The sequence below is a fragment of the Bufo bufo genome, chromosome 5 (assembly GCF_905171765.1).
Source record: "Bufo bufo chromosome 5, aBufBuf1.1, whole genome shotgun sequence".
Taxonomy (NCBI): Eukaryota; Metazoa; Chordata; class Amphibia; order Anura; family Bufonidae; genus Bufo; species Bufo bufo.
Window position 1 is genome coordinate 220,638,959 of NC_053393.1, and position 24,763 is coordinate 220,663,721.

The window sequence follows — 24,763 nt, forward strand, 5'->3', positions numbered from 1 at the left end:
CCCAATAGAATAAAACTTTGAACTTCACTTTTTTCCAGCAGAAAGAAGCACATAAATCAACAATATCAGTCAAACACTAACTTCCTTTCCTCCAGAGCACACTTGTACATCAATATTAATTAGGAAGCCGCATCTGAAAGAGACGTCTTAGGCACTCTTTCCCGAGTCCCCAAACACATGTAAACTTAGGCGCTAATCCATACCCCCGATAACTATATCCCCATTATTGTACTATATCAGAGCATAATGCCCAATCATATCCCCCCCTTTTTTTTTTTTTTGTCAATTATCCTTTTCTGACAATTATTATATATATAGAGGAAGGCTCCTGTATAGAGCCAAAACGTCGCATGTTCCCTGTGGGTAAATAAAGTATTTTTTCTATTTTTATCCTTTGGAGTGCTGCCCGTTTTTACATTTTTTGTGTATCTGGATTGGCTTATATCCATATTGGGCTGGTGCACCCTTTATCTGTTTTCATCAAGGACGGTGCTGCCATACCTTTTTTCTTTTCTATATATATATATATATATATATATATATATATATATATATATATATATATATTTTTTATTTTTTTATTTTATTTATTATTCTTTGCACCCCTTCCCTCCCACCCCTTTCAGTCCTCACAATTATGACTCTTAGCCCATGTCCTTAAAGTAACAAGGAACAGTGGAGAGAAAAAAAAAACGGAATCAAAACACACTAGAGTACTTAACCTCCTTTTGCTTGAAGAGGTGCCTTCTTCATCCTGCATCCTGCGGAATTGACGGTGGCGTGTCCCGACCTTGGCTTGGCGCCGACCTCTGGGAGCTGATACCTCTCTGGCCTCGTTGTGATGTGCCCCGGTCTTCGTTGTAGGTGAGGGCAGGGAGACTCCTGGGTCGATTAGGTGGATCAAATAGTAGACGTGTCGCCTCCTCTGGGTCCACAAAAGTTGCTTATTTTCCCTTTGGGTAGAAGACCTTCAGAGTAGCTGGATAAAGGAGTGTGAAGCAACTTTGTTGTTTGAAGAGCTGGGAGCATATAGGCGCAAATGCCCGTCGTCTGCGCATCACTTCAGCCGAAAAATCTCCGAAGAGTAGAACTTGATGAACCTGCAGTCTAAGTGCAGATCCTCCTTTTTTGTAGGCCCTCAGAATTGCCGCCTTATCAGTGTAGTCGAGGTATTTGACTATAATTTGCTGCGGCCTGTTGCTTCTGTTTGGCGCATCAAAGTCTCTTGCTCGTCCCGTAGTGGTGTATGAACCGTGTGGGGGGCCGACTCTATGCGCTCTCTCTGCTTTGCAGCATGCGTTTAGCCCGAGGGCCATTGGTATCTCCTGCTCGCAGATGGATAACAGCTCACCAGGTAAGATGTTTTCTGGGAGGCCTACTATACGTAGGTTATTCCGGCGTGACCTGTTTTCTAAGTGGTCAATTTTTCCCCACAATCTGGTGTTTTCCTCCAGCGCTTCTTTAAGGCGCAAGTGCATGGAATCATTATCGGTTTCGACCACTGCGATCCTTTGTTCGAGTTCGTCTAGGGGCGTACGATGCTGCGCCACCTCGGCTTGCAGATTCGCGAAGGATTGTATTATTGTGGAAGACATTGCTTCCTGAAGATCTGGGAGGATTCGGGATGCCACTTCCAAAGCTAGATGTTTATAATCAATTTCAACCCTCCCAGCCTCCACATTTTCACTCCGAGCTGCACCTTCCACCAACTGCGCTGCCTGTGCTGTTTCTTCCAGCTCTTGACTGTCCGCCATGTTACATAGCGCTGGCGCCTTTCCCGCTTTCAGCGGACTTTCCTTCGTCTTCTTCCCAATTTGCACAAGGAATCGGTCCATAGACCGGGCAGTCTTCAAATAGGTATGGTACCGGACCTTTGTCGATGTTGCTGCAGTCCGTTAGCCTGGGGATATGAAGGTTTTTGTGCCGTGGGGTACGGAGCTTCTAGCTCGTGTGTCACGGCGGGCGTGCACTCAGTCTAACAGATAACGCACCAACCAGGCTCTGGGCGAGAGACAGGGGAAGGGTCACCTCCTGACTAATCCCTGACCTCTTTCCCTGCACTGCTCAGCCCACCTACAGACCTTAAAGGTAGGTATGAGGTGTCCCCGTGCCTGGGCTGACAAAAGCCTGAATTCCCTGAGATGGTGAAGTGGGGAAATAGCAGCAGCCTGCTTGCACAGAACCTGAATGGGATAGATGACACAAAACAACCAAACAAGAAATAACACTTATCTTTCCGGAAGGAAAAGGCGTGGTAGAAAAAAGGTGAACAAGCAACAGGGATAACCACAGCTTTGAAAGAATTATCAAGAAAAGGCTATTCAAGAATTTGGGGGAGATTCACAAGGAGTGGACTGCAGCTGGAATCAGTGCTTCAAGAGCTACCACACACAGTCATATCAGGACATGAGCTACAACTGTCACATTCCTTGTGTCAAGCCATTGTTGACCCAAAGACAACGTCAGAAGACTCGTATCTGTGCTAAGGAGAGAAAGGACTGGACTGCTGCTCAGTGGTCCAAAGTTCTGTTTTCAGACGAAAGTAAATTTAGCATTTATTTTGGAAACCAAGATCCCAGAGTCTGGAGAAAGCATAGAGAGGCACACATTCCAAGTTCCTTGAGATCCAGTGTTACGTTTCTACAGTCAATGATGGTTTGGAGAGTCATGTCATCTGCTGGTGTTGGTCCACTGTGTTATATCAAGTCCAAAGTCAGCACAGCTGTCTACCAGAAAATTTCAGAGCACTACATGCTTTCCTCTACTGACAAGCTTCATGCACATGCTGATTTCATTTTCCAGCACAACTTGGCACCGGCCCACACTGCCAAAAGTACCAATACATGGTTCAATAACTAAGGTATCACGATTGACCAGCAAAATTGCCTGGCCTAAAGCCCATAGAGAATCCATGGGGTATTGTCAAGAGAAATATGATAGGCATCAGACCTAACAATGCAGATGAGCTGAAGGCTGGTATCAAAGCAACCGAGGCTTCCATAACACCACAGCAGTGCCACAGGCTGATTGCCTCCATGCCATGCCTCATTAACACAGTATGTAAGCCTGGCGCTCTGTTCCTGCGCTTCTGTCCCCACATGCAGGCACGAGCGCTGGGCTCCCTCAATCCCTCCTACTGCTGCGTGCCGTGCTGACAGGTGCAGACAGCAGGTATCTTAGCTATGGTATTGGCGCTTCCCCTGGCGGCACAGCTCAGAGTTCTATAGTGTATATAGGGCAAGAGCCATTTATCTTTCCCAGCCTATGGCTGGCCTGCAATATGTATTGCAGGCCAACAGTGCAGTCATAATGTCTTTCTAGAAGCTTTCATCAGAAGTTACATGTTATGATTGTTTCTGCCCTCTAAAACAATTTGATTGAAATACCATTACTTTTTGCTCACTACTAGATGTCATGCTAATTCTGAATATTCAGCGATACAGGAACAAGCGTTTTATCACTAGATGAATTATAATGATTTTTTTTTTTAGGCCAAAGCCAGGAATGGGTCATAAACTGAAGAAACATATAAAGATGAGGTTAAGTCTTATTCTTTTTTTTTCTTTTATCCACTCCTAGCTTTGGCTGAAAAAACACCACCATAAAACCTGAACATGTAAACCCACCCTAAAAGAGCCAGACCAGCACATTCATGAAAGCGTAAACCATACCGATCGTCACCTGCAGTCACAATAAGGAAAAGTTGAATGCACCCAGATTTACCTGGCTCATAATAATAAGTGTATAAATCCAATATCAATGTTAGCTCCTCCTAGTGGTGGCTGCTCAGTATGGAACTAATCAGCACAGAATTCAAAGCCTAAGAACAAATTAGTGGACATTATTAAAGGCACAATACACGTGGAAAAGTAATTTGTAGGAAAGAGGAGCATGCGCAGTTTAGTTATGAAGCACCATGATTTCTGAATATGACCCTGCATCCAGCTTTCCCAAATGAGATATAAGTAAGAAATGGTTATATATAATTTTATAACAACTTTATGGAAAGTATAAATCAAGGACTCTTGCATACATTTCTATGTGTTATTGTAGTTCTTTAATCCGTAGAGGTCCGCCGGGCTCTGGGTGAAAATTGCGGGGGGACCGGAGCGCGATGGCTGCTCTTACCGACAGGCAGCAATGGCGGGTAAGGACAGCATTGGCTAGTTCGGCTCCCCCTGCAGCTCCATGCGCTGCGATTGGTTGATCAGTGAAGACCGGCACATCGCAGCGCCGGAAACACATGTAAGCTGCAGAGGGAGCCGGTGGTGAGCTGGTCAGCACCGGTCACCTCTGAGGTGAGGCAGGGGACACCAGTGTTTGGAGTCCCCTGCCAGCGCTGCGATTGGCTGAAACAACGCTCCAGCCAATGGCAGTGTTATAGCTGCACAGGAAAGGGCAGAACCTCCCTGCATGCAGCCATTCTAGCTGGTGACTGCATGCTGAGAGGTTCTGAGCTTCTCTGTGCTCGATCTGCTGGGATTTGTGGTTCTACCACCGCTTTCACTGCCTTTACTGCTCCTGTATAGAAGAAGACGAAGAAGAACATCTGGAACATCTGCTGCAGTGATTTCTTTTTTTTTTTTCTGCAGCAGAAGTTCCAGATCCCTAATCCACCCCCCTTCCCAAGCCCTAATCCCTGTCTTTATACCCTCCTCCCCCCCCCCCCTCCCCCTCTCCGATCCGATTTTGCCTGCGGCGAAGAAATTTAGAATTTTGTTGTCACTTTTATGATTTTTCTTTCCTGGTCTGCACCACTTTTTCTGTGTGCGAGCTGTGAACGCCAAGTGCTGATTAGTCCGTATTTCACTGCTCAGTACCTGGGCTCTTTTTTTGGGCGCAGATATATATTTTATTCCTCTGTCCCTTTATTTTCTTTTTCTTTTTAAGAAGTAAAAGTTAGAATCATATATATATATAGTAATGAAAAACGGACAGCACTCCAGGTAAAATATAGTGGTGTTTATTCACCCATGTGGATGGCAACGTTTCAGCTCATACAAGAGCCTTTTTCAAGACTTTTTTTGAAAAAGGCTCTTGTATGAGCTGAAACGTTGCCATCCACATGGGTGAATAAACACCACTATCTTTTACCTGGAGTGCTGTCCGTTTTTCATTACTTATTGACGGGGTAAGCTGCTACATCCCTGGACCTAGCACCCTCTTTGTGTTTTTTCCGGTGCCGCCATTATTTTACTTTTCTCTATATATATATATTAATTATTAGCTAGTGTTCTTTTTTTTTGTATCTGCAGTAAATTTTTATACTGCAGTGTCTGCATGAACATACCAAACGTCTGCTTGCGTAGGTTCTGCAGCCCTGAGCACCAATGAGTACAAATTTTTTTTTACTGGTCGCTTTTGTGCTCAGTTTTTTTTTTTGGTGTAATAAGTACTTTTAGTGTTAGATAGAAATCGGCATGGCACGCGAGTCTGTCTCTGCTGGCACGTGTGAGCGAGCGGGGACTCGGAGAGGGACTGGGAGGAGGATCTGGGGGCTGGCAATAGCGGCGGGGCGGTGCAGTCAGTGTAGTATAGCCCCGCTGCACCGGTATACTAATATAAGATGTCATATTCATTTATTGGTTATTAAACATGCCCCCTCAGTCCTATTACTACCTTACATCCTAATCGCATCTGTAGAATTCAGGCAGGCCAGGCGGGCGGCAGCGTGCCTGAATGAAGCAGGCGGCGCAGGCAAGTGACGTCAGTGAGAGACGCGCCGGCCGCCCGCCCGGCTTGGGCTGCCTGAATTCTACAGAAGCGATTAGGATGTAAGGTAGTAATAGGACTGAGGGGGCATGTTTAATAACCAATAAATGAATATAACATCTTATATTTGTATACTGGCGGCGGGGGGGGGAGGCGGGGGCGATCTGTGGATGGCACAGTTATGGGCTGGGGGGGGGTCTGTGGATGTCACTGTTATGGGCTGGGGGGGGGGTCTGTGGATGTCACTGTTATGGGCCGGGGGGGTCTGTGGATGGCACTGTTATGGGCTGGGGGGGGTCTGTGGATGGCACTGTTATGGGCTGGGGGGTCTGTGGATGGCACATATATAACAGTGCCACCCACAGATCCCCCCAGCCCATAACAGTGCCATCCGCAGATCCCCCCCTGTAACAGTGCCAGCCAGAGACCCCCCCCTGTAAGAGTGTCCGTCATCCACAGATCCCCCCCATAACAGTGTCCGTCATCCACAGATCCCCCCATAACAGTGTCCGTCATCCACAGATCCCCCCCATAACAGTGTCCGTCATCCACAGATCCCCCCATAACAGTGTCTGTCATCCACAGATCCCCCCATAACAGTGTCCGTCATCCACAGATCCCCCCCCATAACAGTGTCTGTCATCCACAGATCCTCCCCATAACAGTGACCGTCATCCACAGATCCCCCCATAACAGTGTCCGTCATCCACAGATCCCCCCCATAACAGTGTCTGTCATCCACAGATCCCCCCCCATAACAGTGTCCGTCATCCACAGATCCCCCCATAACAGTGTCAGCCATCGACAGACCACCATTAGTTCCAAACCCACCAAACACACAGCACACCTTTTGGTTAAAAAATTTTTTTTTCTTATTTTCCTCCCCAAAAACCTAGGTGCGTCTTATGGGCCGGTGCGTCTTATAGGGGCGAAAAATACGGTACGTGATTCGCCCACCCACCTCTGACATTGCCGCATTTCATTGGCTTGCAAAGGCGCGCTGAGGAGGCTCTCAGCGGTCTGCCCGATCTCCCGCCTGCAGTGCCTGGCGGTTCCCTCGTACAGCAGCAGAAATTGTTCCCTGCCCAGTTTCATCAGGAGCCAGAGCGCAGTGGAGAGAGCTGAAGGATCACCCTGCAGGTTTACGGTATGTGCCCCATACTTTCTGCCTGCTGTCTGTATGCTGCCCAATTTTACTTTATGTGTTCCATGCTGTATGTATGTTGCCAAGTTTTACTTTATGTGCCCCATGCTGTGTGTATGCTGCCCAGGATTAGCCAATGTGCCCCATGCTGTGTGTATGCTGCCCAGGAGTACCCAATGTGCCCCATGCTGTCTGTATGCTGCCCAGGAGTACCTAATGTGCCCCATGCTTTCTGTATGCTCAGGATTACTTAATGTGGCCCATGCTCTCCGTATACTGCTCAGGAATACTGTATGTGGCCCATGCTCTCTGTATACAGTTCAGGATTACTTTATGTGCCCCATGCTCTCCATATACCGCTCTGGATTACTTTTTACGTGCCCCATGCTTTCTGTATGCTCAGGATTACTTAATGTGGCCCATGCTCTCTGTATACAGCCAATGTTGGTCCTCAAACCTGCACACACGCAGATCCCCACAAATGCACTGCAGTATCTTGATCCACAAATAGCTTTGATTTTATTCCTGTCCTAATATATAGGACAGGAATAAAATCAATGCTATTTGTGGCTGATACAGCTGTACACTTGTATGAGTCTGCATGCCAGGGGAGACTTCTGCTACAATACTTGTTTTCTTTTTCATTTCAAAATTGGGGCTGTTGCAGCCTGAAGTATGTGGATTGGTGTTGGTCTGCCACTCATTGCTGCTAATCTGAGGTCTGCTGTGCATTGGTGGTGTTCTGAGGTCTCCTGTGTATTGCTGCTGGTCTGAGGTCTGGTAAAAGGTTTGAGGCTGACGTGAGGTCTTTTGGTGATGCTGTAGGCCTGTTAGAAATTATTTTCTGTAAGTAATAATTATTTTGTATTTCTTCCAGTCTACCAGAAGAAAATACCTGCCAGTAACCTACAGTCAGAAGTCTACAGCTTGAACGCCTACAGGCCACACGCCTCCGGTCTTTTGTCTCAGCTCTCCATCAGGTAAGTAAAAACCCTGTGTTTTATGAAGGTGCAGTGTTTAGGGCTGATCTGAGGTCTTTTTGTAATGTGGAATAGAATTTCTCACTGCCTTAAAGGAGAACTATGAGGTGAGTGCTTTTCACTCACCTCATAGTTCTAGCCGACCTGTGACAATGAGACTGTCACAGGTCGGCTCAGTAGATCGGGAGGTGAGCTAACACATGCACATAGCTGTAGCTCGCGTTATACTGAGCTTAGGGTGGCAAGGTAAACACCTTTAATTAATTAGTGAGTTTAACTTACTATTAGCAGTACAACTATGTACTTGTACTGTATAAAAAGTATAAAAATAAAAATTTAACTAACACTATGGAGCGCTGTTGTTCACTGGCAACCGGGTGTCTGATGGTTTCAAAAATGGCACTCGGTGTGTAAAAGGTTGCTGACCCCTGGTGTAGATATTTGCACGGACATAATATCTGTGCGTGCTGAGCGCTAATCAGAAACATCCATTTTTCTGATCGGTCTGCTCAGTTTACTGTGCAGTTGTTTTTTTCAAGTAGTTAGTAGTTATATATATATAAATCTCCATATACATATATATAGAAATCAACTTTAATTAGGTAGTGTTAGTGTAGATTTTTGCACGCACATAATATCTATGTGCGTGCGTGTGTCCTTCGCCTGCTGAACGCTGATCAGAAACATCCATTTTTCTGACCGGTCTGCTCAGTTTACTATGCCCTTTTTTCTTTTTTTTTTGTAGTTAGTTTTATCTATATAGTGTAGGTTTGTGCGTGCATCCAGCAATTAAATTTTTTATTTCCTACTCTTTTCTCTATATTTCAAATTTATAACAAGCCCCTTCACGTGTGAAAACACTACATACACACCCCATACTAAATAAAGTTTTACACATTTCACACAATAAAATAAAAATGGTCCGTCTGTCACAACGAGTTTAATCAGCTGAAGGGGCATATGCGTATCTTGCCTCTGATAATAAGTCGGCCAGGGAGGCTCCTCTACCTCCTCATCATCATCTGCTGATGAGGGACCTAGAAGGAACCCCAGGGTAGCAGCGGAGGCAGCCCCCCAGAGTGCCCCATATGGACCCCACCACCTGACGATTATCAGCCCCAAATTCCAGATTTGGAGGGCAGGTCCGGAATACAGATAGACAGTGCAGGCTTCACAGAACAAGATTTTTTCAAAATCTTCTTCTCTGAAGATTTTGTAAATTTAATGGTGGCCCAAACCAATTTGTACGCCCAACAATTTATAGCTCAGAACCCTACCTCGCCATATGCTAGACCCTTGGGTTGGACCCCAGTAAGTGCAGCAGAGATGATGAAGTTTTGGGGACTTGTGCTGCATATGGGCGTAGTAAAGAAGCCAAACATCAGACAATATTGGAGTTCGGACATTTTCTACCAGACTCTAAATTACAGTAACACGATGACCCGGAAGCGTTTTTAGTCAATTCGGAAATTCCTACACTACAATGACAATACACAGTGCCCACCCCAAAATGACCCGACATTTGACCATCTGTTCAAGGTTAGGCCTGTCATTGACCACTTTAACACCAAGTTTGCTGAGGTGTACACCCCTGATAAAAATGTATGTGTAGATGAGTCCCTGTTACTTTTCAAAAGGAAGGGTTAGATTCTGCCAGTACTTGCCTAGCAAACGGGCAAGGTATGGCATAAGAATTTACTAACTTTGTGAGAGTAGCTCCGGGTACACCCACAAGTTCAGCATTTATGAAGGGAAAGATTCCCGCATAGAACCCTCAGAATGCCCCCCATCCTAGGAATTAGTGGAAAGATTGTGTGGGTCTTGCTGCATCGACTGCTGGATAAGGGTTACCACCTCTATGTGGATAACTATTATACCAGCATACCCCTATTCAGGTCCCTAACTGCCAGAAGTACTGTGTCTTGCGGCACAGTGTGCAAAAATCAGAGAGGCCTTCCTAGATCCCTGGTAGGGCAACCACTGAGAATGGGTGAAAGCAGGGCTCTCCTCCATGAGAACATGCTGGAGGTTAAGTACAAGGACAAGAGGTATGTCCTTTTACTGACCACCGTTCACACAAATACCAGCTCCCCTGCTCATGTGCGAGGTACCACTACCACTGTCCCCAAACCAGTTTGCAACCTGGACTACAATAAGCACATGGGAGGGGTTGATCTTTCAGATCAAGTTCTGAACCCCTACAGTGCCACACAAAAAACAAAAGTGTGGTACAAAAAGATGGCCGTACACATTGTACAGGTGGCAATGGACAATGCGTACGTGCTATTTCAATCTGCAGGCCACACAGGAACTTTCCTCCAGTTCCAAGAGGTGGTTATCAAGGCCCTCATTTTAAAAAGTCAGGCCGGGGAGGGTCCAATTACTTCAGGGAGTCATGGTGCCCGTGTTGTACCAGGACAACATTTTCCAGATCAAGTCCCCAGACAGCAAGGAAGGGAAGGACCCAAAAAAGATGCAGGGTGTGTTCCAAAAGGGGGGTAAGGAAAGACACCATTTACCACTGCGAAACATGCCCCGAAAAACCTGGCCTATGCATGGAGGAGTGTTTTAGAATCTACCACACATCCATGGAGTATTAATATCATCCTTGATGTACCCTGTAATTTTAGAACCTTATACCTCTGATTTAGTCTGCATAGCTTACATATCGACTTTTCACCAATCACTACATATTCATTTCTGTGAAACACCTGTTAGGTCTACAGTGCCCGTTCCACCCCTTAAAATTTTCGTACGGGGGTCTACTTTCCAAAATGGGGTCACTTTTGGGATTTTTTTTATTTCTGGGGACCTCAGGAATTTTTTTAATGCGACATGGCACCTAAAATTCATGTCTGTTTATTCAGGCCTGCAAAATCCATATTTTTGGAGTTTGCCTCTAGAGCCCTGCTGTGCGCCCATACAGCAGGTTACAAGCACATATGCGGTGTTTCCTGAATAGGGAGAAAATTGGGAACATATTTTGGGGTGCATTTTCTCCTTTAACCCCTTGTAAAAGTGAAAAATTGGGGTCTGTTAGTAATTTTTCATTTTTACAAATGTGTGCTTTGGAATCCTCTCTCTAGTATTTCTGCCTTCTGCGAGACACCTGTTTGCTGCAAAGTAGCCTTTCCACCACTTAAAATGTTCATACGGGGCTGCTCTTTCTGAAATAAGGGTCACTTCTTGGGGTTTTTCTTTTCTGGGGACCTCAGGAAATGTATTTAATGCGACATGGCACCTAAAATCCATGTCTGCCAATTCAGACCTGTCAGCAAAATTCATATTTTACCATTTGCCTGATGTGCGCACATACAGCAGGCTACAAGAACATATGGGATGTTTCCTGAATGGGGAGAAAATGGGGAACACAACCTGGGGTGCATTTTCTCCTTTAACTCCTTGTGGAAAAAAAAAATTGGGGTCTGCTAGAATCTTTTTTTTTTTTTTTTAAACAAATATGTGCTTTGAAATGCTTTCCAAGTATTTTTGTCTTCTGTGAGATACCTGTTTGCTAAAAAGTAACTTTTCTACCACTTAAAATGTTCATACTGGGGTGCTCTTTCCGAAATGGGGTCACTTGGGGTTTTTCATTTCTGGGGACCTCAGGAATTTATTTAATGCGACATGGCACCTATATTACATGTCTGCCAATTCAGGTCAGCAAAATCCATATTTAGCTGTTTGACTCTAGAGCCCTGCCATGCGCCCATACATCATTTTTATTAGCACATATTGGGTGTTGGCGTATATGGGGGAGAGATGGGGAACAAAATGTGGGGTGCATTCTATCCTGTTACCCCTTGTGAAAGTGAAAAATGCGGGTGCAAAGCAACTTTTTCTGGAAAAAAAAATGTAATTTTTCATTTTCACAGCCAAGCGTTTCCCAATTCTGTGAAACGCTGATGGGTCAAAGTGCTCACTACACACTTTGAAATATTTCTTGAGGGGTGTATTTTTCTGTAATGGGGTCACTTTTTGGGGGTTTCCCCTGTAGGGCCACCTCAGGGTGTCTTCATATGCGACATAGCTCCTAATTACCACTCCAGCTAAATCCGCTCTCCAAAAGCCATATGGTGCTCCTTCCACTCTGAAGCATGCTGAGCGCCCATATATCAGTTTTTGAGCACACAAGGGGTGTTTCTGTAAACTGATTCAGAATAATAGATTTTGAGTTTTGTTTGGCTGTTAACCCTTGATGTGTTGCAGATTTTTTTTAATTAAAATTTAAAATCTGCTAAAAAAAAAAAAGTGAAGTTTTGAATCTTCATTCCCATTTTTATATAACTTTCATGGGGCACCTAAAGGGTTAACAGAGTTTGTAAAATCAGTTTTGAATACCTTGAGGGGTTTCTAAAATGGGGTGATTTATGGGTGGTTTTAATATGTAAGCCCCAGAAAGTGACTTCATAACTGAACTGCCCCTCCAAAAATTGGGGTTTGGAAATGTTCTTAAAAAGTTTAAGATTTGCTTCTAAACTTCTAAGCCTTCTAACATCCTTAAAAAAAAAAGAAGTCATTTTCAAAATTATCCAAACATGAATTAGACATATGGGGAATGTAAAGTAATAACTATTTTTGGAGTTATTACTATCTATTATAAAAGTAGAGAAATTGAAATTTGCTAATTATTCAAAATTTTTGGTAAATTTGGTATTTTTGTATAAATAAAAATGGAATTTTTAGACTCACAGTTACCACTGTCATGAAGTACAATATGTGACGCGAAAACAATCTCAGAATGGCCTGGATAAGTAAAAGTGTTTTAAAGTTATTACCACATAAAGTGACATGTCAGATTTGCTAAAAAAGGCCTGGTCCTTAAGGTGAAAAATGGCAGGGTCCTGAAGGAGTTAAATAGTGTCTGACAGCACACGTCTCAGGGTTATGAGTACTAGCATTTTAGTCTAAGAAATCAATTTGTATTATAAATTCTAGAAGGAAAACCATATGACTTTTAATTTCTCATAAGAATGCAAGCAGCTATGTCAGATTCTCACAGGAAATACTAATAATCGCTTACCTCTCAATATATCCTGGCCTCTGGTGTCTGGCACAAATTAGGGCTTTAGGCCAGTTAAACTTTCCTATTAACATTTCAGTATCAGTATTGATCAGCCACATTAAGAATTACCTTCTAACCTGCTCATTGGGCATTATTATATATTCTGTACAAGTCATCTCTATTCATAAATGCACCATTTTTTTTATAAAATGAAAAGTTAAATGTAGTCCTGGTAACTAAATTCTTAAAGAGTACCTGTCACTTTTCTGGGGGTATGCGTTGGGGTTGGCGGTTGTGCACACAGTGAGGATTCTGGTATAATAACGGACTACATTTAATATAATTCTTTGTATTGGACAGATGTAGAAGACTGGGTCTCTAATGCTCCAGACACACGGTTAATAGCCCTGCCCTACCACCAAACAAAATTCCAAGATTCTGTTAAATGAAATTTTCTCTTGTCATATTGACTCGAATTGCCCTCGAGAAGAAACTTGTGATTTTTATGCACATCCTGTCCGTTTGTTCAAGGCCCTTCGGATATTTCCAACAAGCAACTAAATATAATTGCAGATATTAGTTAAAATGTAAAAGTTTCTAAACTTTTGACATGTCAAAGACATTAGAGGAATTGAAAGACCTTCTAAAAATTGGATGGATGCTGCCATTTTAACTTTTCTGTTGTCAGAAAGTGAGAATTACTTGTATTACAATATAATGTCTTCATCATTGAGGAATCCATGCACTGTGACCACCATCAACCCCTAGAACAAATTAATGAAAATACCCAGACAATCTGTACATAGGATAGTTGAATGTGAGACAAAACCAAGGGCAAATTATTCCTTGTTAGTGAAATCATTGCTAATACAGCACCTGTAGAGTACTATGGGCACTGGATTAAAATAAGATGTTAATATACTGTATACTCCTCAATACTAAAATTGCAACACCAAGAAGGAAAAGTCATGGAATTATGGAAATACCGGGATCGATAGACATGTTAATGACCATAGATACAAAAACATGCACTTACACACCTTTTCATGTTATCAATTAGGTTATTAATGGTTGTCCAAGGAATGTTCTGCCAGGCTGAATGCACTTGGGCATGCAAATTATCAAGATCCGCTGCTGGCAGCTACCCCCACAATTGCTGACCATTGACATCCCATATGTGCTCAATAGGAGTCAAGTTCAGATATGCTGCATGCCATGGTAGCACATTTTATGCCATGCAGGCTGCTCACAGTTGCACAAGCAACATGCGGCCTAGCATTGTCCTGTTGAAAAATGGCTCCTGGGACACTACGAAGAAATGATCATACCATTGGATTCATGACAAAATAATCAAGATGTTAGTCTACCTGAAATTAAGACTACAGGGGTCCTGGTCCCGTAGATTATGCCACCCCACACAATAATCCTGGGAGTAAGGCCTCTTTCACACGGGCGAGATTTCCGCGTGGGTGCAATGCGTGAGGTGAACGCATTGCTCCCGCACTGAATCCGGACCCATTAATTTCTATAGAGCAGTGATTTTCACGCATCACTTGTGCGTTGCAAGAAAATCGCAGCATGCTCTATTTTGTGCGTTTTCCACACAACGCAGGCCCTATAGAAGTGAATGGGGCTGCGTGAAAATTGCAAGCATCCGCAAGCAAGTGCGGATGCGGTGCGATTTTCACGCATGGTTGCTAGAAGATGATCGGGATGGGGACCAGATCATTATTATTTTCCCTTATAACATAATTATAAGCGAAAATGATAGAACTCTTAATACAGAATGCTTAGTAAAATAGGGCTGGAGGGGTTAAAGAAAATAAATAAATAATTGAACTCACCTTAATCCACTTGTTCGCGCAGCCCGGCTTCTCTTCTTTCTTCTTCTTTGCTGTGCAGGAGGAAAAGGACCTGTGGTGACGTCACTGCGCTCATCACATGGTCCGTCACATGATCCATCACCATGGTGATGGATCATGTGATGGACCATGTGATGAGCGCAGTAATGTCATCAAAGGTCCTTTACCCAGGTCCTGAAGAAAGAAGAGAAGCCGGGCTGCGCAAACAAGTGAATTAAGGGGAGTTAAATTATTATTTATTTATTTTTAACCCCTCCAGCCCTATTTTACTAAGCATTCTGTATTAAGAATGCTATTATTTTCCCTTATAACCATGTTATAAGGGTAAATAATACAATCTACACAACACCTAACCCAAACCTGAACTTCTGTGAAGAAGTTCGGGTTTGAGTACCAAACATGTCGATTTTTCTCACGCGTGTGCAAAACACATTAAAATGTTCACATTTTCCCGTGACGCACCCGCATCTTATCCGGCCCAAATCCATGACGCCCGTGTGAAACCAGCCTAAGACCTGTGTGACGTTACCATGTGGAGGCCTCTTTATGGCGCTGTGCACATGGTCTCCAGACAAATCTGGCTATTATTATGTCTGAAGAGGATAGACCTTCATTCCAGAGTTCATTGCGCCTTGCTGTGTGCCATGATAGCCTTTGGTATGGTGGCATGAAGTCAATAAGACACCTGTAGCTGGATGTTTGGCTCTTAGCCCGCTGTCATGCAAATGCCTTTTAATGGCTTGTGTAGACACTGTTTGCCATCCTAGGCTTGGGATGTGACATCCAATTTCACTTGCAGTACAGAACTTATCACTATACATCTTTCTTCTAATCAGACAATTCATCCCTGTATAGGTTTGCCTCTGTACACCTCTTGCTGCCATTCCAGGTTGTCATCGTTCTCCCAAGCTTTGGGACATACAATGTTGAACAGTGCTAACTTAATGGCCTGGGTGAGTAGCGATTTTTTGGAGTGATAAACCAAGGTCTCTCAGTTCAAGGATTCTGTCCCTCCCAGTTTGTGACAAGCAACGATAACTGGCATGTTCATGAACAGGAGACATTGCACAATCATCCCACATTGACTTGATCCAAGTTTTGAGGTTTCATGTGAATAAAAAACTTTGCTTTCAATCTGCCTTTTATGCCATGCCACAGATTGGAGCTAGTTGCATGAAAATTTGATCATCTGCAGATCTTAGCGGCACCTACTACTTCCTTGATTTGCCTAACCTTACGACTTGTCATTCTTGGTGTTGCAATTTCAATGTTGAGGAGTGCACTAAATGCTCTGTATCCAACACTTCATAGAAAAGTAAGAAGACACTAACAACTATGGAGAAAAATAATGAGAGAAGCTCAAGAAACATAAGATCCACGACCACAGACCTTCTATCTAGAATGGAAGTATGGATGTTATTACAGGTATGCTTGATCCTGATCCCCTTCACTGATTTCACTCATTTTTTTCAACAAAGGTTTATTTACCCTTTAAAAATATATATAGTTGTAATGTACTGACCTAAATGCATGCATACTGTACATTTTAAGCCCAAGATGAAAATTACATCTGCTTCAACAATAATCTATTTATGAGACTTTGTTTTCTCACTTTATACTTGTAATTCATTACCAAAAGACATGCACAAGGATTTCACTTCCAACATGTATCTGGATCATCTGTAAATCATATAAAATGCAATAAAGAGCAATAAAAATATTACACATAAAATTTGGAAGTTGGTATAATGCTCCACTGCCTAAATAGTTTTAGGCATGACCCTAGAAGCTAGTGATTGTTTGGAAGGCTATTGGGAATCGCTCCAACTCCTAGGAAAATATTGTTTCAAGTTCTGCCAAGACTTACTGGGGAGTGGTGAAGTGTCAACAAGACGGGATGCTGTGTCACAGCTTCAAACGCTGATAGAGCTGTCCTGATCAGTTCATCTGATGCAGCCTGACCTGGTCACAAAAAAAAATGCCATTGTTGTGTTGTTGGGCTCTTGGAGAATCAATTAACCTTTGTTCTAGTAATTCTTTCATGTTGTGTATTGCCCTGAGATGCACTTACCCACTGCTCCTTCTAAATTAGTTTCACCAGTGTCTACAGATTTAATTTGGTTCTGTAAGAAAAAAAAACACACACATTATTGTGAAAGTTGATTTTGGTATGCCTTTATCACTATTCCTAACTAAAACAAATATAAACATTACAAAATAACCCTCCCACGTGTTATGCTGCGGTTTGCTCTCTGGTATGAGAACGGAAAAGAATGCATTTTGGAGCATTCCGTTCTGTTCAGTTACATTTTGTCCCCATCGACAATAAATGGGGACAAAACTGAGATTTTTTTTCTGGTATTGAGACCATTATGACGGATCTCAATACCGGAAAATATTAACGCTAGTGTGAAGGTAGCCTTAGGAAGCTAGAAAATCTCCCCTGAAATACACCACTATTATGCTCCTTTTCCCTAATGCAAAAAGGTTGGCAGAGTTGTCAACTAGACCATTGTTTCTCAAAGTGTAATGTGGGGGTCCTTGTCTGTTCCACTTCACCCCTTTGTCCTGACCCAAGCTTTTTAAATCAAGCCAGCCATATTGTCTATCCCTTGGTGTGCTAAGACTTGCTGAGAAGGTAAAATGGCCGTACAAATAGTGGCAAAAATAAAGGGAAGCATATAGAAACGGCCATTTTAATGGCCATGTTAAAGGTAGATCTAAATGTTTTTCTTTTCTCTGGACCTTAGGGGCCCTCTAAGGTATAAGAGCCTGGGCCCACCGGAGGATACTCCTATGGGCCAGTCTGATGGTGCTCTTCTCTCTTCAGAATTTTTTTTACTGAACGTGATATCAAAATCAAATAAAATCAAATTAAATTTAAATAAATAAAATTGTGCATTCGCTGTACATATATGGAGCTCTGGTAAAGCGGGCATTGGAGTAACCACTCGCTCAGTACAGGGACCTGGCTGCTACTGACAGCCAGGCTCCTGCTGTACCCACCTGCATAGCTGAAAATGCTGGTGGATTAATCCCTAAGGAGTTTACAGAAGGAGGGGTTCTTATAGCCCTGAGGTCTCTAAGTTCAGACAAAAGAATAGGGCCACATATCGGGTGGTTTTAAAACCAGGAGGCACACCATGAAATGAAGAGGGCTTACTTTTCACACAGGCACACATTGGGGTACACCATTGGGCAATGAAACTGCATAATTGTATAAAAATTGCAATTTTCTCTTTGGACCATATGCTGTGCATTAATTTTGCAAATCACCAGTGGGGTCAAAATGCTCACAATACCGCTTTAGGGATTTTGCTGTATTTCAGCTCAGAAACTAAGCTGTTGCTGGCCAGGGCTGTATAAATCAAAAAACTAGGCCTCAAAAGCACATGGTGCTCTTTCTCTTCTGAACCCTGCAGTTTCGCCAAACAGCAGTTAACAACAACATAGGGGGTATTGTCGTACTTGGGGAAAAATTCTTTAAGAAAATTTGTGGTGTTTTTTATCCTATTACTACTTGTGAAAATTTAACGCTTGAGGCTAAAACTACAAATAATTAAAATAGTATGCAATTTTTAACGTCCCAACTTTGAAGGGTCTAGTTTCCAAAATGGGGTAGCTTTTGGGGTTTTGCCCTGTACTGTTATCTCAGGGGCTCTGCAAATGTAACATGCCACCCGAGAACCACTCCAGTGAACTGTACCCTCCTAAAGCCGAATGGCGTTCCTTCCCTTATGGGCCCTGTGGTGTGCCCATACAGCAGCTAACAATCACATATGGGCTGTTGCTGTAACAAATTGTTCCCTTTTGAAAATAAAAAAAGGGGGGCTAAGTGCAACATTTTATTGGAAAAAATGTAGGGGGTCATTTATGGTGATGGACGAACATCGGCCGGGCCTCATTCTCTTTAATGGCAGGCGAACCTGAAAAACCTTCAGGTCATATTTGCAGCCAGCAAACACTTACTAGAAGTACACAAATAGTCCCACAACATGGACAGTGATATACCAGAAGGGGATCATTGGCAAAAATTCCCACAAAAAATATGTATTTTAATCAGAGGCCATTACTCAGGGGCCATTTATATAAACTCTCAAAAACGTGCCCTGCTGGAGTCTAGAAATTATTAATTTACTATCGGTTTGATGTATACAAATGTGCAGCACTCCACGTTTTTGTATCCTGCATTAAAAAAATTCAAATGTTAATCTGAACGGACGCCACTGTACGGCATCAGTCAGAGGCATCTGTTAATGCATACATTTTTGGTATGCACTAAATGGGATGTGAACCCAGCCCTAGTGTCAAAATAAGCACCAGTACACAGCAGAGCAGCGTGGCAGAGAGGGGAGGCCGCCATGTACTGACAGAGCGCTACCTGGTCCCAAGGATCATTTTCTACTGGAAAATACAGGGCACAGTATAATACACTAAAATCCATATAATATGAATATATTAGCCCTACCCCCGAATAATACAATTAGGTGGTCATTTATTATATAGAAATATGTCTATATTAGGCGTATTTCTGACACAACTTGTGGCACAAAGGTCCTAAGCATCGCAATCTGCATATTTTTCCCGCTGATACCAGTCTAAAAAAGGATGGCGTGGGCAGGCAAAGGGATACAGTTATGGCCATCCAGTTATTGGATACCACCGCCATACATTGAACGGATAACACCGCCACACCGTGACCGGATAAAAGGGTATAAGAGGGAACAGTACAGGGAATGACCAGGGGAACTGCACAGGGTGTGGTAAGAGGGCACAATGCAGCGTATAAGGGGGCACAGTACCATGACCCTGTGACATTAAAAGGTCCTTATAGTGAATGCGGTTCATACGCCACCATAATGAGAGGAGGAGGAGTCAGACAGTGGTGTGATTATGTGGCTAGATAAAAAATGTAACGGCCAGTATAGGCCTCAAAAATTAGCCAATAGGCATTCACCTAACAGCAAAGAACTTTGGATTCCGTGGCTGGAGGTACATTAGGCGATCACAGGATAAATATGTAATTGTCGGCAAGTACTGGCCCCAAAAATTAAGCAATAGGCATTCACCTGACAGCAAAGAACTTTGGATTCTGTGGCTGGAGGTACATTAGGCGGTCACAGTATGAATATGTAACTGTCGGCCAGTACAGGCCCCAAAAATTAGCAATAGGCATTCACCTGACAGCAAAGAACTTTGGATTCTGTGGCTGGAGGTACATTAGGCGGTCACAGTATGAATATGTAACTGTCGGCCAGTACAGGCCCCAAAAATGAGGCATTCACCTGACATAAAAGGCCTTTTATGCCGCTGTATATACATAAGGCAAGGACTATTCTTTGTTCTGGGTCGTGGCAGAAATGTGTGGGCTGGCATGAGGAAATTCAAATACACGTGGTCGTCACAGGTGTTGAATTTCTCCGAGATACATGCCTCATTCATTTTTAAAAATGTCGTGAGCTAGGCGGGTGCGCTTATCGGTCACGATCCCCCCTGCTGCGCTGAACGTCCTTTCGGACAGGACACTCGACAAGGGGCAAGCCAAAAGATCCATGGCAAATTGTGCCAGCTCTGGCCACAGGTCAAGCCTGCACACCCAGTAGTCAAGGGGTTCCTCGCTTCTCAGAGCGTCCACATCAGCCATTAACCCGATGTAGTCGGACACCTGTTGGTCCAGGAGTTCCCTGAGGCTGGATCTGGAGGGCGGCTGTCGATGGGTTGGCTGATAGAATGCTCTCATTTCCGAAGTGACCAACACATCTTCCAACCACCCTCTTTTGCCAGTTGCAGTAGGATTGGTAAACGCACCTGTTTCGCTGTGGGTGGAAATTCCTCTGCCAGTGCCTGCAACAACAGAATGCAGCATCTCTCGCAGCAAGGCCTGGAAATGCTACATTCTGACAGCCCTCTGTGATGCTGGTAACATGTCCGCCATTTTGTGTTTGTACCGGGGGTCTAAGTACGTTGCCACCCAGTACAGGTCCTTGACCTTTATGCTTTTTATACGGGGGCCCCTCTTCAAACACTGGAGCATGAAGGCCCCCATTTGCACTAAATTGGAAGCAGAGGAGCGCCCTCGCTCCTGCTGATCGCCCAGGAGAATGTGGTCCTCGGTCTCCTCACCCCAGCCACAGACAACACCAGGGATTCCCGAAAAGTTTAAATCCCGTTCTTCTTGCTCCTCCTCCTCCCCCCAGCCACCATCTTCCTCTGACTCCTCTTCAGACTCCTGCTGACTTTTCTCAGATGGAGTAGCCCCCCTGGGAATTCATTCAGCATTGCGACTTCCTCATCTTCCTGTTCCTGCTCTTCGACGGCTTGATCAATGACACAACGCAATGCACGCTCCAGAAAGAAGGCGTAAGGTATGATGTCACTGATGGCGCCCTGGCTGCGACTGACCAGTTTGGTGATCTCATCAAATGGGCGCAGAAGTCTGCATGCATCGCGCATGAGCGGCCACTGGCACAGTGAAAAAAAAACAAGCTCCCCAGAACCTGTCCTGCCGCAGAGTTCGTACAGGTAGTCGTTAACTGCACATTTCTGCTGGAGCAGCCTATTAAGCAAATACAAGGTGGAGTTCCAGCACGTCGGGCAGTCACAAATCAGACGTCTGATGGGCAAGTGGTGTCGCTGCTGAACATCAGCAAGGCGAGCCATGGCCGTGTAAGATCTTCTACAACGTCCTGGACGTGCCACAAGACATCCTGGACCCAGGGGTATTTGGCAACGAATCGCTGCACGACTAAGTTCAGGACATGTGCCATGCACGGCACATGTGTCATTTTGTCCTGCTTCAGCGAGCTCAGCAGATTGGCGCCGTTGTCGCGCTTTTCAACTGTCAAATTGAGCAGGGTTAGCCACTGATCGGCCTGTGACCGCAGAGCTGAAAGCAGTGCAGGACCGGTGTGGCTCTTGGCTTCCAGGCACAACAGCCGCAGTACAGCATGGCTACGTCTCACCTGGCATGTTGAATAGGTTCTGGGGAGCTTAGGGGGTGCAGCGGAAGAGGCGGTAGCAGTGGAAAAGGAGGAGTCAGCCAAGGAGGAGAAGAAAGATGTAGTAGGAGTAGGAGGAAGAGAAGAGGCCGACTGCATGCAATCCGTGGCGGTAACATAAAATCCACACGGGTGCCACGGGTTACATGCTTGATGGATGCCAGAAGGTTCACCCAGTAGGCAGTAAAAGTTATGTACCTTCCCTGCCTGTGTTTGCTAGACCACGTGTCTGTGTTCAGATGTATCTTGGCACCGACACTGTGTGCCAGAGATATATTAACCTGCTGCTGAACGTGGTACATATAGTTCAGGGATGCCCTTCTGGGAGAAATATTTCCTTCCGGGGACCTTCCATTCCGGTGTGCCAATGGCCACAAATTTTTTAAAGGCCTCCGAGTCCACCAATTTATATGGCAGTAGTTGGCGGGCTAGCAGTTCCGACAAGCCAGCGGTCAGCCGTTGGGCAAATGAATTATCCAGCGTCATAATTTTTTTACGCTCGAACATTTGGGCCACGGAAGCCTGCCTTGTGCCAGATGAACGCGACGATGGTACGGTGGAAGGTGGAGTGGGGGACAATTGGGGGACAATTGGGAGGAGAGAGGAGAAGAGGCAGGACGTGGAGCGCCGGTTGTGTGGCTTTGTGGGTTCTGACGGCGTTGCTCGCACTGGGCTCGGTGATGGGAGGCTAGGTGCCTTCTTAAGGCGGTCGTCCCTAGGTGAGTGTTGGGCTTACCGCGACTTATGCATTGACAGCACAGGCTGCAGATGGCAACACTATTATCAGCAGCTGACACGTGAAAAAAAACTCACCTGCAGAGCCATGTGCCGGTGTCCTGGGATCGCAAGATGTGACTGTGCATGGTGGATGGCTCGCTCAAGATACATTTGCAGTCTGCTTTTTGCCTCCTGTGCACTGCGAGTTGCCTGCTTCTCCTCCCTACCTGCTGCTCCGTCTCTCCCTCTGAACTCCCCCCCTCTTCCTCTCTTGTGGGCACCCACGTGACATCCATCGACACGTCATCATCGACACCTTCACCACAACTGACATTAGAGATCTCGGAGATGGCAGCAACAGCATGGACCACCCATCTTGGGCTGATCTGGGTACTGTCGTCAGACCGCTGGGTGGCGGTCGTTGCTAGCTGCTTATCGGTAAGGTCTGGGAATGGATGGGAAAATAATTCCTCTGACTCAAGTGGAGGGGATTTGGTGGTGGTGGTGTCTTTAGGGGTGCACACAACAGATAGTGAGGAGGGTGCAGATACAGAGTATAAGGAGGGTGCAGAAGCAGAAGGCTGAGTGAGCCAATCAACCAACTCTGGTGCATCCTTTGACATAATCGCACGCACCTTCTCCAACTTCACACTTAGGCTCCGGCCTGGTGCACCTGCCCGACCCCTACCACCCCTGCAGAAAGGCCTACCTCTTCCTCTGCCTGTCATTTTCAAAATTACCCTGTACCAAAGTCCGTAGAGAAGAGCAGTATTTGTGGAAGCTGATATATGGCAGGCCTCAATCAGTTGTTATATGTGTATATCTGTATATTAGCCCTTTATAAGGCCAATAGGGATATATATATTCCCTGTATTTGGGCCCAGTATATGGGTATATATCTGGGCTTATATTGTGCCCATTTATGGCCCAGGTTTATCTCATGTATACATATATATATATAATATATATATATATATATATATATATATATATATACTTATATTATGCTGGCCGAAATATGCCCCATCATGGGTGCCCCCTCCCCAGCCAAATCGTCCTGCAGGCACATTCCAACGTGCCTGCAGAAGGAAACTGCCACCTGCATGGCTGTACAATTATATCCAGGTGCGGCAACATCAAAAGACAGGGGATCGATAAGATCCGCTGTCTTTTGTTAAACATCTCCAGCAGAACTGGACATGTTTAGCATAACAGAGATAGGGGAACAAAAGTCCCCCTCCCTCTGTTTTGTGGCATACTCCGGTGCGGTAATTACAGCACCAGAGGTATGCGTGGTCCTTAGATGCGCGTGCAGGGACGCGCGGGTTGGTGCGGTGATGTCATATCGCCGCGCCAGCCCATGTGTCCTTGCCTGCAGGCGTGCGTGCGCACGCCTGCAGCGCAGCAAAACAAAGCAAGCGCCGCAGGGTTTAAATACCCCAGCGGCACTGCGCTCAAGGAAGTTGCACGTAATTTAGTTCAGTGTAGAGTAAGGTAATCAGAGAGTGTTTTATATTTAGTGTATAAATAGGCGGAATCATCACTAGACGACTCACGCCTATTTCTGAATATTAATTATTGAGAATAGCCAAAATATCAATAATTAATATCCACTTTTACAGTCTCAATCAGTTATTAGTTGAAGCAGGTATATCACCCTCAAGCAGTAATTTTGTGGATGCAGGTATATGGAAAACCTCTATCACTATTTTGTGGAAGCTGATATATGGCAGGCCTCAATCAGTTGTTAGTTGAAGCAGGTATATCAAAACCCGCAATCTGTATTTTGTGGATGCAGGCATATGGAAAACCTCTATCATTATTTTGTGGAAGATGACATATGGCAGGAGTGTGCAGATACAGAGGATGAGGAGGGTGCAGAAGTGGAAGGCTGAGTGAGCCACTCAATCAACTCTGGTGCGTCCTTTGACATAATCGCACGCACCTTCTCCAACTTCCCACTTAAGCTCCGGCCTGGTGCACCTGCCCGACCCCTACGGAACGGCCTGCCTCTTCCTCTGCCTGTGCCAAAGTCCCTAGATAAGAGCAGTATTTGTGGAAGCTGATATATGGCAGGCCTCAATCAGTTGTTAGTTGAAGCTGGTATATCAAAACCCGCAATCTGTATTTTGTGGACACAGGTGTATGGAACACCTCAATCACTATTTTGTGGAATCTGATAGATCGCAGCCCTCAATCAGTATTTTCTGGAGGCATACAAATGCCCCTCTGTGTATCACACCTATCAATAGTAGAACGTTACCAGTCCTTAAAAGGACTTTTGTGGCCCTATTAGCTAGGGTTTGGTGTCCCTAAGTTCCAAACAGCCTGTCCCTGCTCCAAAA

General features: G+C 44.7%; 1 protein-coding gene across 4 annotated transcripts in view; it reads right to left on the reverse strand.

The window, feature by feature from the left end:
• ULK4 (unc-51 like kinase 4) overlaps window positions 1-24,763 on the reverse strand; it is an 837,710-nt gene that overhangs the window by 486,583 nt on the left and 326,364 nt on the right. For all 4 annotated transcript variants that reach the window (XM_040432903.1, XM_040432904.1, XM_040432901.1 and 1 more), the window contains exons 26-27: window positions 16,775-16,826; window positions 16,571-16,665 (exon numbers count right to left, since the gene is read on the reverse strand). In XM_040432903.1, the coding sequence (XP_040288837.1) occupies window positions 16,571-16,665; window positions 16,775-16,826 (147 nt within the window). The remainder of the gene's footprint in view (window positions 1-16,570; window positions 16,666-16,774; window positions 16,827-24,763) is intronic.